Consider the following 17,112-nt stretch of genomic DNA (forward strand, 5'->3'; position numbering starts at 1 on the left):
ATTACTGGGGTAAATATATTTGATCTATGGTATTTAAGTTTAATAGAGGTGTAATTGCTTGATACTGTATGACTGTGACTACTCCAGCAGACTTCCACTCAAGCTAGCGAGCTGTTCCTGTACTTGTTAAATGATTTTGGGGCCAATATCTCTAGCTAGCTAGGTTTATGCACCACCACAGTCTCATAATGAACCGAAAATATTCTCCGTTAGCCGTGATGCTAATTTTCTCCATGTTAAATCCCATTCATTTATGCTAACAACGTTAGCGATCCGAATTTACTTTTTTTGTGATCTGTAAAGTTCAACTAGCAAATACTAAATCAAAACTCTGCCTTCTGTTCTGCGAGCCATTCTGTTGTCATACAAGAATGTAGGTTATAGTTTGATTTAGCATGCTGATTGAGTGTTCATTTAGTCATCTAGCCTATTTCTATTCATTTGTCCATCAGTCAAATATTTTTAAAGACTACTCCAGTTGTTTAGCTGACTGAATTTCCCCCAGGGATCAATAAAGTACTTCCTATTCTATTAGAGTATATTCTATTTATATCTGTGTATGGCATTGCATTAGAGTTTTACAAGAATAAATACAAACCCCGTTTCCATATGAGCTGGGAAATTGTTAGATGTAAATATAAACGGAATACAATGATTTGCAAATCATTTTCAACCCATATTCAATTGAATGCACTACAAAGACAACATATTTGATGTTCAAACTCATATACTTAATTTTTTTTTTTGCAAATAATAATTAACTTAGATTTTCACGGCTGCAACACGTGCCAAAGTAGTTGGGAAAGGGCATGTTCACCACTGTGTTACATGACCTTTCCTTTTAACAACACTCAGTAAACGTTTGGGAACTGAGGAGACACATTTTTTAAGCTTCTCAGGTGGAATTCTTTCCCATTTTTGCTTGATGTACAGCTTAAGTTGTTCAACAGTCCGGGGGTCTCTGTTGTGCTATTTTAGGTTTCATAATGCGCCACACATTTTCAATGGGAGACAGGTCTGGACTACAGGCAGACCAGTCTAGTACCCGCACTCTTTTACTATGAAGCCACGTTGATGTAACACGTGGTATGGCATTGTCTTGCTGAAATAAGCAGGGGTGTCCATGGTAACGTTGCTTGGATGGCAACATATGTTGCTCCAAAACCTGTATGTGCCTTTCAGCATTAATGGCGCCTTCACAGATGTGTAAGTTACCCATGTCTTGGACATTAATACACCCCCATACCATCACAGATGCTGGCTTTTCAACTTTGCGCCTATAACAATCTGGATGGTTCTTTTCCTCTTTGGTCCGGAGGACACGGCATCCACAGTTTCCAAAAACAATTTGAAATGTGGACTCGTCAGAACACTTTTCCACTTTGTATCAGTCCATCTTAGATAAGCTCAGGCTCAGCGAAGCCGACGGCGTTTCTGGGTGTTGTTGATAACCGGTTTTCGCCTTGCATAGGAGAGTTTTAACTTGCACTTACAGATGTAGCGACCAACTGTAGTTACTGACAGTGGGTTTCTGAAGTGTTCCTGAGCCCATGTGGTGATATCCTTTACACACTGATGTCGCTTGTTGATGAAGTACAGCCTGAGGGATCGAGGTTCACGGGCTTAGCTGCTTACGTGCAGTGATTTCTCCAGATTCTCTGAACCCTTTGATGATATTACGGACCGTAGATGGTGAAATCCCTAAATTCCTTGCAATAGCTGGTTGAGAAAAGTTTTTCTTAAACTGTTCAACAATTTGCTCACGCATTTGTTGACAAAGTGTTGACCCTCGCCCCATCCTTGTTTGTGAATGACTGAGCATTTCATGGAATCTACTTTTATACCCAATCATGGCACCCACCTGTTCCCAATTTGCCTGTTCACCTGTGGGATGTTCCAAATAAGTGTTTGATAAGCATTCCTCATCTTTATCAGTATTTATTGCCACCTTTCCCAACTTCTTTGTCACGTGTTGCTGGCATCAAATTCTAAAGTTAATGATTTGCAAAAAAAAAAAAGTTTATCAGTTTGAACATCAAATATGTTGTCTTTGTAGCATATTCAATTGAATATGGGTTGAAAAGGATTCGCAAATCATTGTATTCCGTTTATATTTACATCTAACACAATTTCCCAACTCATATGGAAACGGGGTTTGTAAATACAAACATAATAATGCCACATACACCATCTGATGTGTGGAGACATTTCACCCCAACCAATCCCCACACAGTAATTACTTGCCTGGGGAAATAAGAGTTGTTAATCCTGTTCAACTAAGTTAACCTGAACTGAAGACATATTTGATACACAATTGTGAGGGTTTGCATTATAGAATCCGGCCGGGTTAGGAAATAGTACAGCTGCTGGGATGCAGAGTCCGTTGAAGGTGTACATTTGCAAATACTGTGCAAAGAGCTATGTCAAAAATGCCACAAAGATGCAGCAGAATATAGACAAGTGCCCAATAATATATCATTACTGTAATTCCACATTAATTCCCATTTATTCCCATTAATTCCCATGGAAGGTGTCCAACATTTAAATAATCAAAAAATGGTCAATGTTTCCAAACTTCCCGTGGTAAATTTTCGGAAATTTACCGGAAACTTTCCACCCCTTTGCAACCCAAGTTTAGGGATGTCCCGATCAAGGTTTTTGCACTTCCGATCCGATACCGATACTGACCGATAATGGCCTATCCGAGCATGTATTAAAGTTTAAAGTTATTTAGCCTACTTAGTTGTCAGAATCATGTTGAAAAGGGTTTTAGTACTCTTGATAACAACTAGCCAGCTGAATTAGGGGAGTTTGAATAATACACAATGGTTGCTAACAAGAAACTGACCTGTTTATTCAAGGATAAACACAAAATAGACCAAATTATACATGACAAACAGAAATGGCATCATTGAACTAGGGCTGGGCGATATGGCCTTTTTTTAATATTGCGATATTTTAAGGCCATATTGCGATACATGATATACAGTACATCTCGATATTTTGCCTTAGCCTTGAATGAACACTTGATGCATATAATCAGCAGTATGATGATTCTATGTGTTTTGATTGATTGATTGAGACTTTTATTAGTAGGTTGCACAGTGAAGTACATATTCCGTACAATTGACCACTAAATGGTAACACCCCAATAAGTTTTTCAACTTGTTTAAGTCGGGGTCCACTTAAATTGATTCATGATACAGATATCAGATATATACTATCATCATAATACAGTCATCGCACAAGATAATCACATTGAATTATTTACATTATTTATAATCCGGGGTGTGGAGGGGGGCGCCGGATGTAAGTGTCAAAAAGACAGCCAAAAGAGTTTGATATGAGAATAAATCTGAAGTTAAAATATAGGGTAGAAATGCACCCATTTGCAGGAAATGTAGTCTTGATTTTCAAAATTTTCTTTCAAGGCTTGCATGTCTACATTAAAACATTCTTCTTCATACTGCATTAATATATGCTACTTTTAAACTTTCATGCAGAGAAGGAAATCACAACTAAAAAAAATCACAAATTTTTTCATACGGTGTTGATCTGGAAATTTTTGCCTCGGCATTTTGATGGTGTGGGCGTGTGGCACCGAATGGAGATAAGCGTCTCGACAGACGTCACAATATTTGAACAATGATGACGAAAACTGTTTTCTCTGTCGTGTCGGTGTGTCGAAAATTGTTATGCGCTTATTTTTTTATTAGATTTTGTGCGTGGCATATAATTGCTATGCGCAGAGGACGCTTAAACAGTGCGCAATTGCACAGGCGCGCACCTTAGAGGGAGCGTTGGTCACACGGCTGCGCTAGCATCACAGCTAACGTTAGCCATGCTGCTACCTCTCTGCTGGGAGAGGACGTACACGTATGTGATGTATGACGTGACGGTATGTGACGTATGACGTGACAGTATGTGACGTGTGTAAGAAGGTGCACTTGCTGTCTGTGAGAGGGAGACACAGGAAAGAGTGAGAAGAGCCTGTCGTGTAATGCCAGCAGCTAAAAGCAACTGCGTGAGAATCCACAGACCTGTGGATGTGTTGAAGGTGTGCTGGAAAATGCGGAACGTAAATTACGGAGCAGCAGAAAAGTGGAATGTATTATTTAAATCGGTGCGTTGGAAAACACGGACCGGAGTTTTTTTTAAACTGGATCTGGATCGGCATTTTCCCATGCCTTGCCGATACGCTTTTTTTGGCAAGTATCGGCGGCCGAGCCGATCCAAATATCGGATCGGGACATCCCTAGTTTTAATGCAAAAAACTTTTGTCTTCTTGTCTGTCATAATGATTGTGAATGATAGGCAAAATTCCCCCCAAAAAAGTGCAGGTCTCCTTTAATGTCTCTTGTTTTCGTGTTAGCATTTAAGATCGCTAACAAGCTAATGCTAGTCAATCCATGGTTTTATCACGGGTTTATGATCATTTTAAGTTAATACGGTTGTAATACCGGTCGTAAGTTTCACGTAGGGTTGCAAAATTCCGGGAATATTCAAAGTTGGAAACCTTCCATGGAAATTAACGGGAATATATGGGAATTAATGGAAAAATAATGGGAAAAAACATTGAATGCAATATGCTAGATCTTGCAGCATGATTATTAGCTAAAACAACCTGATTTAATGCAAATTCAAAATATCGGATCGGGACATCCCTACCCAAGTTTCACGTTTATATGCATGTATTACCGTATTTTCCGCACCATAAGGCGCCCTGGGTTATAAGCCGCGCCTTCAATGAACGGCATATTTCAAAACTTTGTCCACCTATAAGCCGCCCCCGTGTTGTAAGCCGCATCTAACTGCGCTAAAGGAATGTCAAAAAAACAGTTAGATAGGTCAGTCAAACTTTAATAATATATTAAAAACCAGCGTTCTAACAACTCTGTTCACTCCCAAAATGTACGCAAATGTGCAATCACAAACATACGTATATCAACATGGACAGAGCTGCGTGAAAAAAGCCACCCGGCCTCTTCGCGTAAACTTAAACTTACCTTAACCACTCGCTCATCTTTTCTTCATCCATCCCTTCGAGTTAGCTTTTATGATGACGCCGGCTGGAAAGGTCTCTTTTGGCAAGGTCTTCCTTTTGAATATCACCATGGGTGGAAGTTTCTGGCCATTAGCATGGCAAGCTAGAACCACAGTGAAGGATGACTTCTCATTCCCTGTGGTGCGAATATTCACCGTACGTGCTCCCGTTGTATCCACAGTGCGGTTCACAGGAATATCAGTTGCTGTGAAATAGTAATCCGTGTGCGGATGGAGAGATTGCGTCTTTTCATGAACCGGATCCCTGTCGCTTAGTAGGAGCCATTTTGTGGTCTTTACAGATGTAAACACACAAAGGAAATGAAACGTACGGTGATATCCGCATGCTTTTTCTTCTTCTACACGGGCGGGTGGTTGCCTACAGTAGAAGAAGAAGCGCTTCCTGTTCTATGGGGGCGGGTGCTTACCTTGGCGGTTGCTTGCGTAGAAGAAGCGCTTCCTGTTCTACCGGGAAAAAAGATGGCGGCTGTTTACCGAAGTTGCGAGACCGAAACTTTATGAAAATGAATCTTAATATTTATCCATATATAAAGCGCACCGGGTTATGCACTGTCAGCTTTTGAGAAAATTTGTGGTTTTTAGGTGCGCCTTATAGTGCGGAAAATACGGTACAAAGGCCATCAGCAAAAGTGACTGTTCTGATGGTCTTCCAACCAAAGATGGACAAAGCAGTGTCAGATCCTACGACATGGTGTTATTTTGACATTTGTCTAATTTGCATCATCGGCCAGTATGCATGCATTTTTAAAAAGACAGCATGTTAATGCAAGCATGCATGCTTGGCAGCGTTATATTGTGGCATTTCAGCAAATTAAAACGCCGACTAAAAAACCGACGGCTGTGTGTTTGAGGAAACCCGTCATCTTTCATCACTAATTTAACACACACGACAATGGGATTGAAGGTAGAGGCGAGACATGATGATGACCCAGAGTGAGTTGTTCCCGGGTGGTCAACAACTTCCTCCGGCATACACGAGAAATAGAAGGTGGAAGTCGACTTCAATGTTTATGTCGTGTGTTTCTTCCTGTCTCAGGGCGGCGGAGGAGGAACAGCAGGCCCAGTCAAAGAAAGCCCAGAAGAAACAGCAGAAGGAAGCGGAGAAAGCGGCAAAAAAGGCTGAGAAACAGGCCAAGCTGGTCAGTTGTGTTTTTTTGTGTGTGTGTTTTTCACATCCGTTGCCTCCTCACAGCTGCTTAGACTATATGTCGTGCCTCCTTGCTCGGTATTGTGGGTCCAGCAAGGTTGTTAGTCAGCGGGGGAGGGTAAGACTATCCATTGTTCAAGTATTCCTGCCATTTTAGTTTTGTTTATGTCTGCCCACAAAGTGTTATTTTCCTCCACACTGTGGGAATGACACGTTAGCTCCCACTCAACGCGCAAACATTTTTTTACCGAGACCACTCTAGGTCACGTACGGCCTGCAAAAAAAATCACCCCATTAATAAAACCATCCGGTCTTATTAGACGCTTCCTGTGTGTGTCACAATAAAGACGCGGTGAGGTTGATGGCTGGTGAGGCACTGACTTCATCACAGTCAGATTTACAAACATATGAACCCTAAAGAGTATCTTATTCACCATTTGATTGGCAGCAGTTAACGGGTTATGTTTAAAAGCTCATACCAGCATTCTTTCCTGCTTGGCACTCAGCATCAAGGGTTGGAATTGGGGGTTAAATCACCAAAAATGATTCCCGGGCGCGGCGCCGCTGCTGCCCACTGCTCCCCTCACCTCCCAGGGGGTGAACAAGGGGATGGGTCAAATGCAGAGGACAAATTTCACCACACCTAGTGTGTGTGTGTGTGACAATCATTGCTACTTTAACTTAACTTTAACTTTACACATACAAACTGTAGCACACAAAAAAGCACATTTAATAAAAAAACATTATTATGGTCTTACCTTTACTTATAAATGCGCCGCTGTTGTGCTGGATTAATGAACCCCCTGATGGGAGTGTTATATCAACTAAAGCCCTCACTTCAACTTTCCACGTGCAAGATTGAATCTATTTAAAAAAGTGTAACCGAGGGTTTATAAATGTCGCCTATACTGTATGAAACTACAAAATAACAAACACGGAGGCTCCAGTTTACACGAGGACCACTTTATTTACATTCTTTCAAAAACTTCCGCTCCACTCCGTGTCAAAATTCCGCTCTTAGCGCCTTCAAAATAAGAGCTCAAGGCATATACTGTATAACAGCGCATAACAGGAACTTAACATCACAAAGAGGAAAGCCCATAAAAATAGGTTACAAAAGTTATTTAATAAGAAGCCAAAAAGTGCAAAAACAATAATGTTCGTGTTGGAGGAGTTGTGAATTAGGTACACCTGCAGTCTGCAGGCGTACCTAATGTTGTGGCCCTGCAGTCATTCACAACTCCTCCAACACGAACATTATTGTTTTTGCACTTTTTGGCTTCTTATGAAATAACTTTTTTAAATAGATTCAATCTTGCACGTGGAAAGTTTAAGTGTGGGCTTTAGTTGATATAACACTCCCATCAGGGGTTGCCGTGCATTCTACGGCGGGGGTGCAGGAGGCGAGCCTCAGCCAGTGCGTCTTTTGCAGCCGTTTTATGATCGCTCAGCACAAGAAATACGTTACACACATACAGTTGTTGACAAAATACACTGTACATTATATACCTCAGCTAACTAAACTATGGAAATGTATAATATAGTTCATATAGCAATATGGTCTCACTGCACAGCAGACCAGCAGTTAGCCGAGTCCGTCCATGTTGAGGCACTGAGTGACGTGCCTCAACTGGCTGCTGTTCACCGCACCGTCTCTTCTCAGTATTTGAACGGCAAATGTGAAAATTCAGCGATTTTGAATAAAAATAATCTAAAACTAGTGAAGTTAAATGGAAAATAACTTTAAAGTATAATCACTGGATACATTTAACAATTTAATGTATATTTTTTTCTTTTTACATTTTTTTTCTTTCCATGATGGCAGGTGAGGCCCAACCTCACCTGCCTCTAGTGACTGCACGTCACTGTAAAGACGTATACACTTGCACTGCTACAAAGAGATGTGGTGCTACCTGTTAGGTGACAGCTAATGATGCAAACTAAACGACGATGCATTTAACCGTGTGTTCCTATTGGCTGGTTTGCTGACACCTGTCATAGCGACAGCAAAAGGCAGACACCCAGAGGTGATGTCTCTAAAAATTTGAATACAGCTTCCTCTGTCGCGGTTTAAAAGTGTTTTCAATGGCCAATTTAGTTACATGCATCCTGACCAATTATGCAAATTTGACAATCCAATCCAAAACACTTTATTTGTATAGCACATTTAAAAAACCCAATATAAGTTTCAGAAAGTGCTGCACAGAAGTTAAAGGGGAACATTATCACAATTTCAGAATGGTTAAAACCATTAAAAATCAGTTCCCAGTGGCTTATTATATTTTTCGAAGTTTTTTTCAAAATTTTACCCATCACGCAATATCCCTAAAAAAAAGCTTCAAAGTGCCTGATTTTAACCATCGTTATATACACCCGTCCATTTTCCTGTGACGTCACATAAAGTTAAAGTTAAAGTTAAAAGTTAAAGTACCAATGATTGTCACACACTAGGTGTGGTGAAATTATTCTCTGCATTTGACCCATCACCCTTGATCACCCCCTGGGAGGTGAGGGGAGCAGTGAGCAGCAGCGGTGGCTGCGCCCGGGAATCATTTTTGGTGATTTAACCCCCAATTCCAACCCTTGATGCTGAGTGCCAAGCAGGGAGGCAATGGGTCCCATTTTTATAGTCTTTGGTATGACCCGGCCGGGATTTGAACTCACAACCTACCGATCTCAGGGCGGACACTCTAACCACTAGGCCACTGAGTAGGTAGTGAAGCCAACACAAACAAACATGGCGGAAAGAACAGCAAGCTATAGCGACATTAGCTCGGATTCAGACTCGGATTTCAGCGGCTTAAGCGATTCAACAGATTACGAATGTATTGAAACGGATGGTTGTAGTGTGGAGGCAGGTAGCGAAAACGAAATTGAAGAAGAAACTGAAGCTATTGAGCCATATCGGTTTGAACCGTATGCAAGCGAAACCGACGAAAACGACACGACAGCCAGCGACACGGGAGAAAGCGAGGACGAATTCGGCGATCGCCTTCTAACCAACGATTGGTATGTGTTTGTTTGGCATTAAAGGAAACTAACAACTATGAACTAGGTTTACAGCATATGGAATACATTTGGCAACAACATGCACTTTGAGAGTGCAGACAGCCCAATTTTCATCAATTAATATATTCTGTAGACATACCCTCATCCGCTCTCTTTTCCTGAAAGCTGATCTGTCCAGTTTTGGAGTTGATGTCAGCAGGCCAGGGAAGCTATGGTCGGTGGCATAAGGGACGGTGTGAGCCAAGACATCCAGGGGGTTTAGCTCGCTCGTCTGCGGGAACAAACTGCCGCCATTGCTTGCCGTGCTACCGAGGTCCTTTGTCCCTGAATTGCTCACACACTCCGGCAGATTCAATGGGGGTCTGGCGGCAGATTTCTTTGACTTTATGGTTGGAAATGCATCTGCTTTGAGTGTCGCAGGATATCCACACATTCTTGCCATCTCTGTCGTAGCATAGCTTTCGTTCGGTAAAGTGTGCGGAACAAACGTCCAATTTCTTGCCACTTTCGCATCTTTGGGCCACTGGTGCAACTTGAATCCGTCCCTGTTCGTGTTGTTACACCCTCCGACAACACACCGACGAGGCATGATGTCTCCAAGGTACGGAAAACTGTCGAAAAAACGGAAAATAACAGAGCTGATTTGACTCGGTGTTTGAGAAAATGGCGGATTGCTTCCCGATGTGACGTCACGTTGTATAATAGAAAGGCGTTTAATTCGCCAAAATTCACCCATTTAGAGTTCGGAAATCAGTTAAAAAAATATATGGTCTTTTTTCTGCAACATCAAGGTATATATTGACGCTTACATAGGTCTGGTGATAATGTTCCCCTTTAAAGCATTTATCGGCCACAGCAGAAAATGCACTATCACCTCTGGATTTTAAACGGGTTTTTGGGCCGACAAGAAGAAACTGATCAGCTGACCTCGGAGACGTTGTGGGGGTGTTCATTTTTAAAAGGTCTGACATATATTGTGGTGCTAATCCGTTAAGAGATTTAAAAACACACAATATTTTAAAATTAATTCTAAAATGAACTGGGAGCCAGTGAAGGGATGCTAAAATGTGTTCATGTTTTTTTTAGTGCCAGTTAAAAGGCGAGCACCAGCATTTTGGACTAACTGCAATCAAGCGATTGAGGCCTGGTTTGTACCAACGTAGAGGAAGTTGCATTATTTCAAACGTGATGAAATAAAAGCATGGATTACCCGCTCAAAGTCATCACAAGATAAAACTTTTGCTAAACGTCTTAGATGATAAAAACTAGATCGTACAATGGATTTCCATCCATCCATCCATTTTCTACCGCTTATTCCCTTCGGGGTCGCGGGGGGCGCTGGAGCCTATCTCAGCTACAATCGGGCGGAAGGCGGTGTACACCCTGGACAAGTCGCCACCTCATCGCAGGGCCAACACAGATAGACAGACAACATTCACACTCACATTCACACACTAAGGCCAATCTACATCCTGAAAATATGCAAACAAAACTGTGTTTAGATCATTGATACTGCAAACTTGCATAAATAAATATTAAGGAATATAACATTCAACAACAATGGATTTCCAATTTAAGTTAAGTTAAGTAAAAGTACCAATGATTGTCACACACACACACTAGGTGTGGCGAAATTTGTCCTCTGCATTTGACCCATCCCCTTGTTCACCCCCTTGGGAGGAGAAAGTCTGGGCTTCCCTGCTTAGGCTGCTGCCCCTACGACCCAACCTCGGATAAGCGGAAGAAGATGGATGGATGGATGTGCAAAACTGCAACATAGAAGTCCTAAAATAAAAGAGCTCGTCAGATTTTTCCCTGATTTTTAGAATTGTGTCCATTACTGTATTTACCAGAAATAAATATTTGATTATTGACGTTTTCTAATCGATTTTACAATCGCCCCATGTCCGAATTGCGTTTCACCACACCTTTAATGGTGCCAGTGTCCAGCGCGGTACATGGTTGATGGCTTTGTTTGAGTATGCCTGAAGAGAAACCCAGCGTCCATTGTTGAAACATGTGATGCCTGTCCTATTCAGCACTCATTCTATGTCCAATCACTTCATCAATCAATCAATCAATCAATCAATGTTTATTTATATAGCCCTAAATCACAAGTGTCTCAAAGGGCTGCACAAGCCACAACGACATCCTCGGTACAAAGCCCACATAAGGGCAGGGAAAAACTCACCCCAGTGGGACGTCGATGTGAATGACTATGAGAAACCTTGGAGAGGACCGCATATGTGGGTAACCCCCCGCCCCCTCTAGGGGAGACCGAATGCAATGGATGTCGAGTGGGTCTGACATAATATTGTGAGAGTCCAGTCCATAGTGGATCCAACATAATAGTAAGAGTCCAGTCCATAGTGGGGCCAGCAGGACACCATCCCGAGTGGAGACGGGTCAGCAGCGCAGAGATGTTCCCAGCCGATGCCACAAGGAAGAGGGGAGCAGAGGAGAAAAGAAAAGAAACGGCAGATCAACTGGTCTAAAAGGGGGGGTCTATTTAAAGGCTAGAGTATACAAATGAGTTTTAAGATGGGACTTAAATGCTTCTACTGAGGTAGCATCTCTAATTGTTACCGGGAGGGCATTCCATAGTACTGGAGCCCCAATAGAAAACACTCTATAGCCCGCAGACTTTCTTTGGGCTCTGGGAATCACTAATAAGCCGGAGTTCTTTGAACGCAGATTTCTTGCCGGGACATATGGTACAATACAATCGACAAGATAGGACGGAGCTAGACCGTGTAGTATTCTATACGTAAGTAGTAAAACCTTAAAGTCACATCTTAAGTGCACAGGAAGCCAGTGCAGGTGAGCCAGTATAGGCGTAATATGATCAAACTTTCTTGTTCTTGTCAAAAGTCTAGCAGCCGCATTTTGTACCAATTGTAATCTTTTAATGCTAGACATAGGTAGACCCGAAAATAATACATTACAGTAGTCGAGACGAGACGTAACGAACGCATTAATAATGATCTCAGCGTCGCTAGTGGATAAAATAGAACACATTTCACCGATATTACGGAGATGAAAGATGAGTAATCGTTGAAAGGTACCTCGTCACGTTACCCACTATGACTGCTTGGTCTCGGGCCAGGACACTGGGCTGACAGTTCATCTGAAAGCACGCCTTCTCATTTTTTTTTTTGTCAACTGCTTTTTGCTCCACAAGTTGCTCTGATGACTTTAGCAACGCTATCTTCATCGGATGCTGCAATACCATCAATCATGCGATTGGATTACCGTGTCAAGGCTGGGCGATTCCAATTGAGTCCAGCAGCGTCAGGCAGTTCCACGCACTCATTTGCATAGGAAATGAAAGTCTACATCCACCAAGATTCCATCTGTGGCACATTTGCTTTCATATCGGGATGTCGAGAGTGTCTGTCCATTACAAAGCAATACCTCCAGCTGCCATTCCTCATTGTCTGTCTGTTGGAGCAGTATGTATGAAGAAGATCCAGGGCTTCTCCCTACTGTGATATTAGAATGGGGTGGGTTATTGCTAGGGACGGGATGATTAACTGGTTTCCAAGGAATTGCGGACATGGGCTTGTGAGATACGGATGCATCGGTAGAGCAGTTTTAATTCGCTGCGGTCCTGGAGGATATTTGCGGTGCATTGGATTTAAACTCAAAACGATTAAATTCACTTTTGATGTATTTTAACAAAAAAATATGAATTATGTAACTAATAAGACTAATGCTATTTGCACAGCAACATGATGCCTTTATTTCTTTCACAGAAAAGAGTAATTCGTATAATTTTTACAGTAGGATATAGAGACCACACAAATCCACTCTTCATTAGGTCAGGATTATTACAACTAAAAGACATTGTAGAATTGCATACTCTTATTAGTGATGTTCAAAGCTAGAAATAAAGTTCTTCCGAAGGACTTACAAAAGTTATTTGTGTTCACGTCTGAAGATGAGAACCACAGAAGGCCGTATGATTTTAAACATCCAAGAGTGCGAACAAATTTGAAACAAATGTGCTGGTGTGAAAGCATGGAATTCTCTAAAGAAAGACTTAAAAAGTTGCAAGAATATCTTTGAAAAGTTACAAAAAGAGACAACTGGAATTATATCAAACTGATTTTTGATTTTACAGAGCGACAGGTGATTAGATAATAAGGCAAACCTGGGCCATCTACGCACGTGTCGCTGACTTCGAAGCCGGTCCTGGCACACCCCGTTCCACTGCAGACCCGCAGGCCACGCCCCCCCTCCACAATTACATTTCAACATTTCTGCCAACCAAAATTTGCTTCAGCCTGCGACACATAGTCATTTTGATAGTAGGCTATTATAGCTAATATAGACACTTACGTCATGTTTTTTGATTGATTGAGACTTTTATTAGTAGGTTGCACAGTGAAGTACATATTCCGTACAATTGACCACTAAATGGTAACACCCGAATAAGTTTTTCAACTTGTTTAAGTTGATATACTATCATATATACTATCATCATAATACAGTCATCACACAAGATAATCATCAGGGTGTATTCATAGAATTATTTACATTATTTATAATTCGGAGTGTGGAGGGGGGGTTAGGTTTGGTTGTTATCAGTCATCAACAATTGAGAACAGAGAAATGGATATTGAAAAAGTGTAGGTCTGACTTGGTAGGATATGTACAGCAAGTAGTGGACAGAGAGAGAGAGAGAGAGAGAGATCAGAAGGCATAAGAAAAATATCTGCATTTGATTGTTTACATTTGATTATTAACAACAATCCGGGGAGGGTGTTAGTTTAGGGTTGAAGTTGCCTGGAGGTGAACTTTTATTGCGGTTTTGAAGGAGGATAGAGATGCCCTTTCTTTTATACCTGTTGGAGCGCATTCCACATTGATGTGGCATAGAAAGAGACCTTTGTTAGATCGGAATCTGGGTTTAACGTGGTTAGTAGAGCTCCCCCTGGTGTTGTGTGTTGTCTTTTTATATACGGATTTTCATTTTTTGCGGCTCCAGACAGATTTGTTTTTTGTATTTTTGGTCCAACGTTTTGGGTTGCCGACCGCTGCCATATAGGAAAGAAGGGTTTTTCAAGCTTTGGCTTCTATTTGGCACTTGGTCGCCTTGACTTCCCAAGCCAAAGACCGTGCTGCACTGCATTTCCATCAAGAGTAGACATGGTACTAAGTCTTGAGGCAGTTACACAACCTGTCCCTCACTGTAAGTGTTGTTTGCTGCAGTTTAATTGTGAATACACGAATAAACTCCCATCACCTCTTTGTGTTGCAGGCCGGTGATCAGAAAACTGTGGAGGAAGATGTAAGTATCCTCCAAAGTTGACAGTTTAGCTTCTCTGACTCACCTGTTGATCCACACCTTTTTACAGCATTTGTTGAGTAAGCGCCCGCATGCACCCCACCTGTCACTTCCCTGTAGATTAAACCTTATCATCTTTTATCTCGCATGTACGAGCCACACTGACGCTTGTGAAAGAAAAGTGAAAGGTGTTTTGGAGAAAAGCGAAGAGCTGACAATTAACCTTGTCTTTTCAAAATGTTTCAGGACTTTGCCAAGGATCGTTATGGTGTTGCAGCAATGGTCCGGTCCCAAGAAAAACTGGGTTAGTTTGCCCATTTATATTTTCAATATATGTGCTGCTATAGATGTTTGTCAGTGGTGCCAATGGCAGTGTGTGCTGCTCCATGTCTTGGACAGTGTGTGATTGTATAGCTTATATTACATGTTTTTATATTAAGCTCTTTTGCACCGTGCCTTTTTGCAATCCCTAGAGACACTTTCTCATTGACAGCTAAATGACAACGCTTCATTTGATTTGATTTGATTTCTTCTTCTACTTGTCACTCGTACGCCAGTGCTTCTCAATTATTTTGTTACGCCCTCCCAGGATGAAGAAAACATTTTGCGACCCCCCACCTGGGCCCCTTCCCATTCTCCCCCAGTGAATATAAAGACCGTATTTTCCAGACTATAGAGCACACATTTTTTTTTCCCTGGAAAAAAACATTTTATTTAATAGCCACACAAGTTATTTACCCTGTAGTATTCTGTAAATGTTTATTTACATACCTTTATAGTTTCCAAATGGTGTCTGTAACACGGCAGTAAAACGGCTGATCAAACAAAACAGAAGTCATCGCCGTGGACCCACTAGCTGCGGAAGCTAGCTCTCCAATCAGCTAAACAGACTCAATAACTCCACGGTTACGTCTTGGTGAATTTACTGAGGACTTTGTAAAACTGAAACCACACAAAAAGAATAGCTACCGTATTTTCGGACTATAAGTCACAGTTTTTTTCATAGTTTGGTCGGGGATGCGACTTATACTCAGGAGGGACTTATGTGTGGAATTATTAACACATTACCGTAAAATATCAAATAATATTATTTAGCTCATTCACGTAAGAGACTAGACGTATAAGATTTCATGGGATTTAGCGCGATTAGGAGTGACAGATTGTTTGGTAAACGTATAGCATGTTCTATATGTTATAGTTATTTGAATGACTCTTACCATAATATGTTACGTTAACATACCAGGCACGTTCTCAGTTGGTTATTTATGCCTCATATAACGTACACTTATTCAGCCTGTTGTTCACTATTCTTTATTTATTTTAAATTGCCTTTCAAATGTCTATTCTTGGTGTTGGCTTTTATCAAATACATTTCCCCAAAAAATGCGACTTATACTCCAGTGCGACTTATATATGTTTTTTCCCTTCTTTATTATGCATTTTCGGCAGGTGCGCCTTATACCCCGGTGCGACTTATAGTCCGAAAAATACGGTAGATAATAAGGCTCACCTGGGCCATCTACGCACCTGTCGCTGACTTTGAGGCCGGTCCTGGCACACCCTGTTCCGCTGCAGGCCCGCAGGCCACGCCCCCCTCCACAATTACATTTCAACATTTCTGTCAACCAAAATTTGCTTCAGCCTGCGACACAGTCATTTTGATAGTAGGCTATTATAGGTAATCTAGAGTAGGGATGTCCCGATCCAGGTTTTTGCACTTCCGATCCGATACCGATGTTGTTTTTGCACTTCCGATCCGATACTGGCCGATACTGGCCTATCCGAGCATGTATTAAAGTTAAAACTGAAACCATACAAAAAGAATAGCTACCGTATTTTTCGGATTATAAGTCGCAGTTTTTGTCATAGTTTGGCCGGGGGTGCGACTTATGTGTGGAATTATTAACACATTACCGTAAAATATCAAATAATATGAGACTTATACTCCGGAGCGACTTATACTGTGAAAAATACGGTAGCTTGATTAAAATTACGATAGCGCGTACAAATATGCATGAAAACATTCAGCGCACATGGGATTGTTTTGTAAGTATAAACAGTTTTAGTTATACTATAAAACATACAACATATGAAGAATTTGTACTAGTAGAAAAACTATGGACGAGTAGAAGATTGAACGGCATGCCGGTTAAAAAAAAAAAATAGCTCTACCGATAAATGGAAGGACACTGCAGCCTTTGGAGTGAACAAAGTCTTGGTGGTGCATAGCACAAACAATAAAACACTCTCTAAGTGTTTTTGCTTATATATTTTTGTAAAATGATTTTTATTATGGCCGTCAGCGAAGAAAAATCCATGAATTAGGGTTCAAAGTTTAGGAAAAAAGTAGCAGCTTATAGTCCGGAATCATTTGTCTATAAAATTGTTGTAAGTACACCTCTGCGTAACATTATATCCTTATTAACATTAAAGAAAAAAAAAAAAATATATATATATATATAGTTTAACTTGCAACAAACAAAAATGTTATTAACATTGTTTTTTAGTCTGTAACAAAGTTACAGACTTTGTTACAGATTGTCACTGTAGATTGCCTTCAGTGACAATCTACAATGTAAATAGTCATAAAAATAAAGAAAAC

The 17,112-nt window shown here is 41.0% G+C and overlaps 1 protein-coding gene across 1 annotated transcript in view; it reads left to right on the forward strand.

The window, feature by feature from the left end:
- The window catches only part of dars1 (aspartyl-tRNA synthetase 1), a 144,541-nt gene that overhangs the window by 21,157 nt on the left and 106,272 nt on the right, over positions 1 to 17,112 (forward strand). Inside the window, exons 2-4 of the mRNA XM_061926611.1 lie at positions 6,101 to 6,203; positions 14,484 to 14,513; positions 14,757 to 14,814. Of these exons, the coding sequence (XP_061782595.1) occupies positions 6,101 to 6,203; positions 14,484 to 14,513; positions 14,757 to 14,814 (191 nt within the window). The remainder of the gene's footprint in view (positions 1 to 6,100; positions 6,204 to 14,483; positions 14,514 to 14,756; positions 14,815 to 17,112) is intronic.

The sequence above is a fragment of the Nerophis lumbriciformis genome, linkage group LG31, assembly GCF_033978685.3.
Source record: "Nerophis lumbriciformis linkage group LG31, RoL_Nlum_v2.1, whole genome shotgun sequence".
Taxonomy (NCBI): Eukaryota; Metazoa; Chordata; class Actinopteri; order Syngnathiformes; family Syngnathidae; genus Nerophis; species Nerophis lumbriciformis.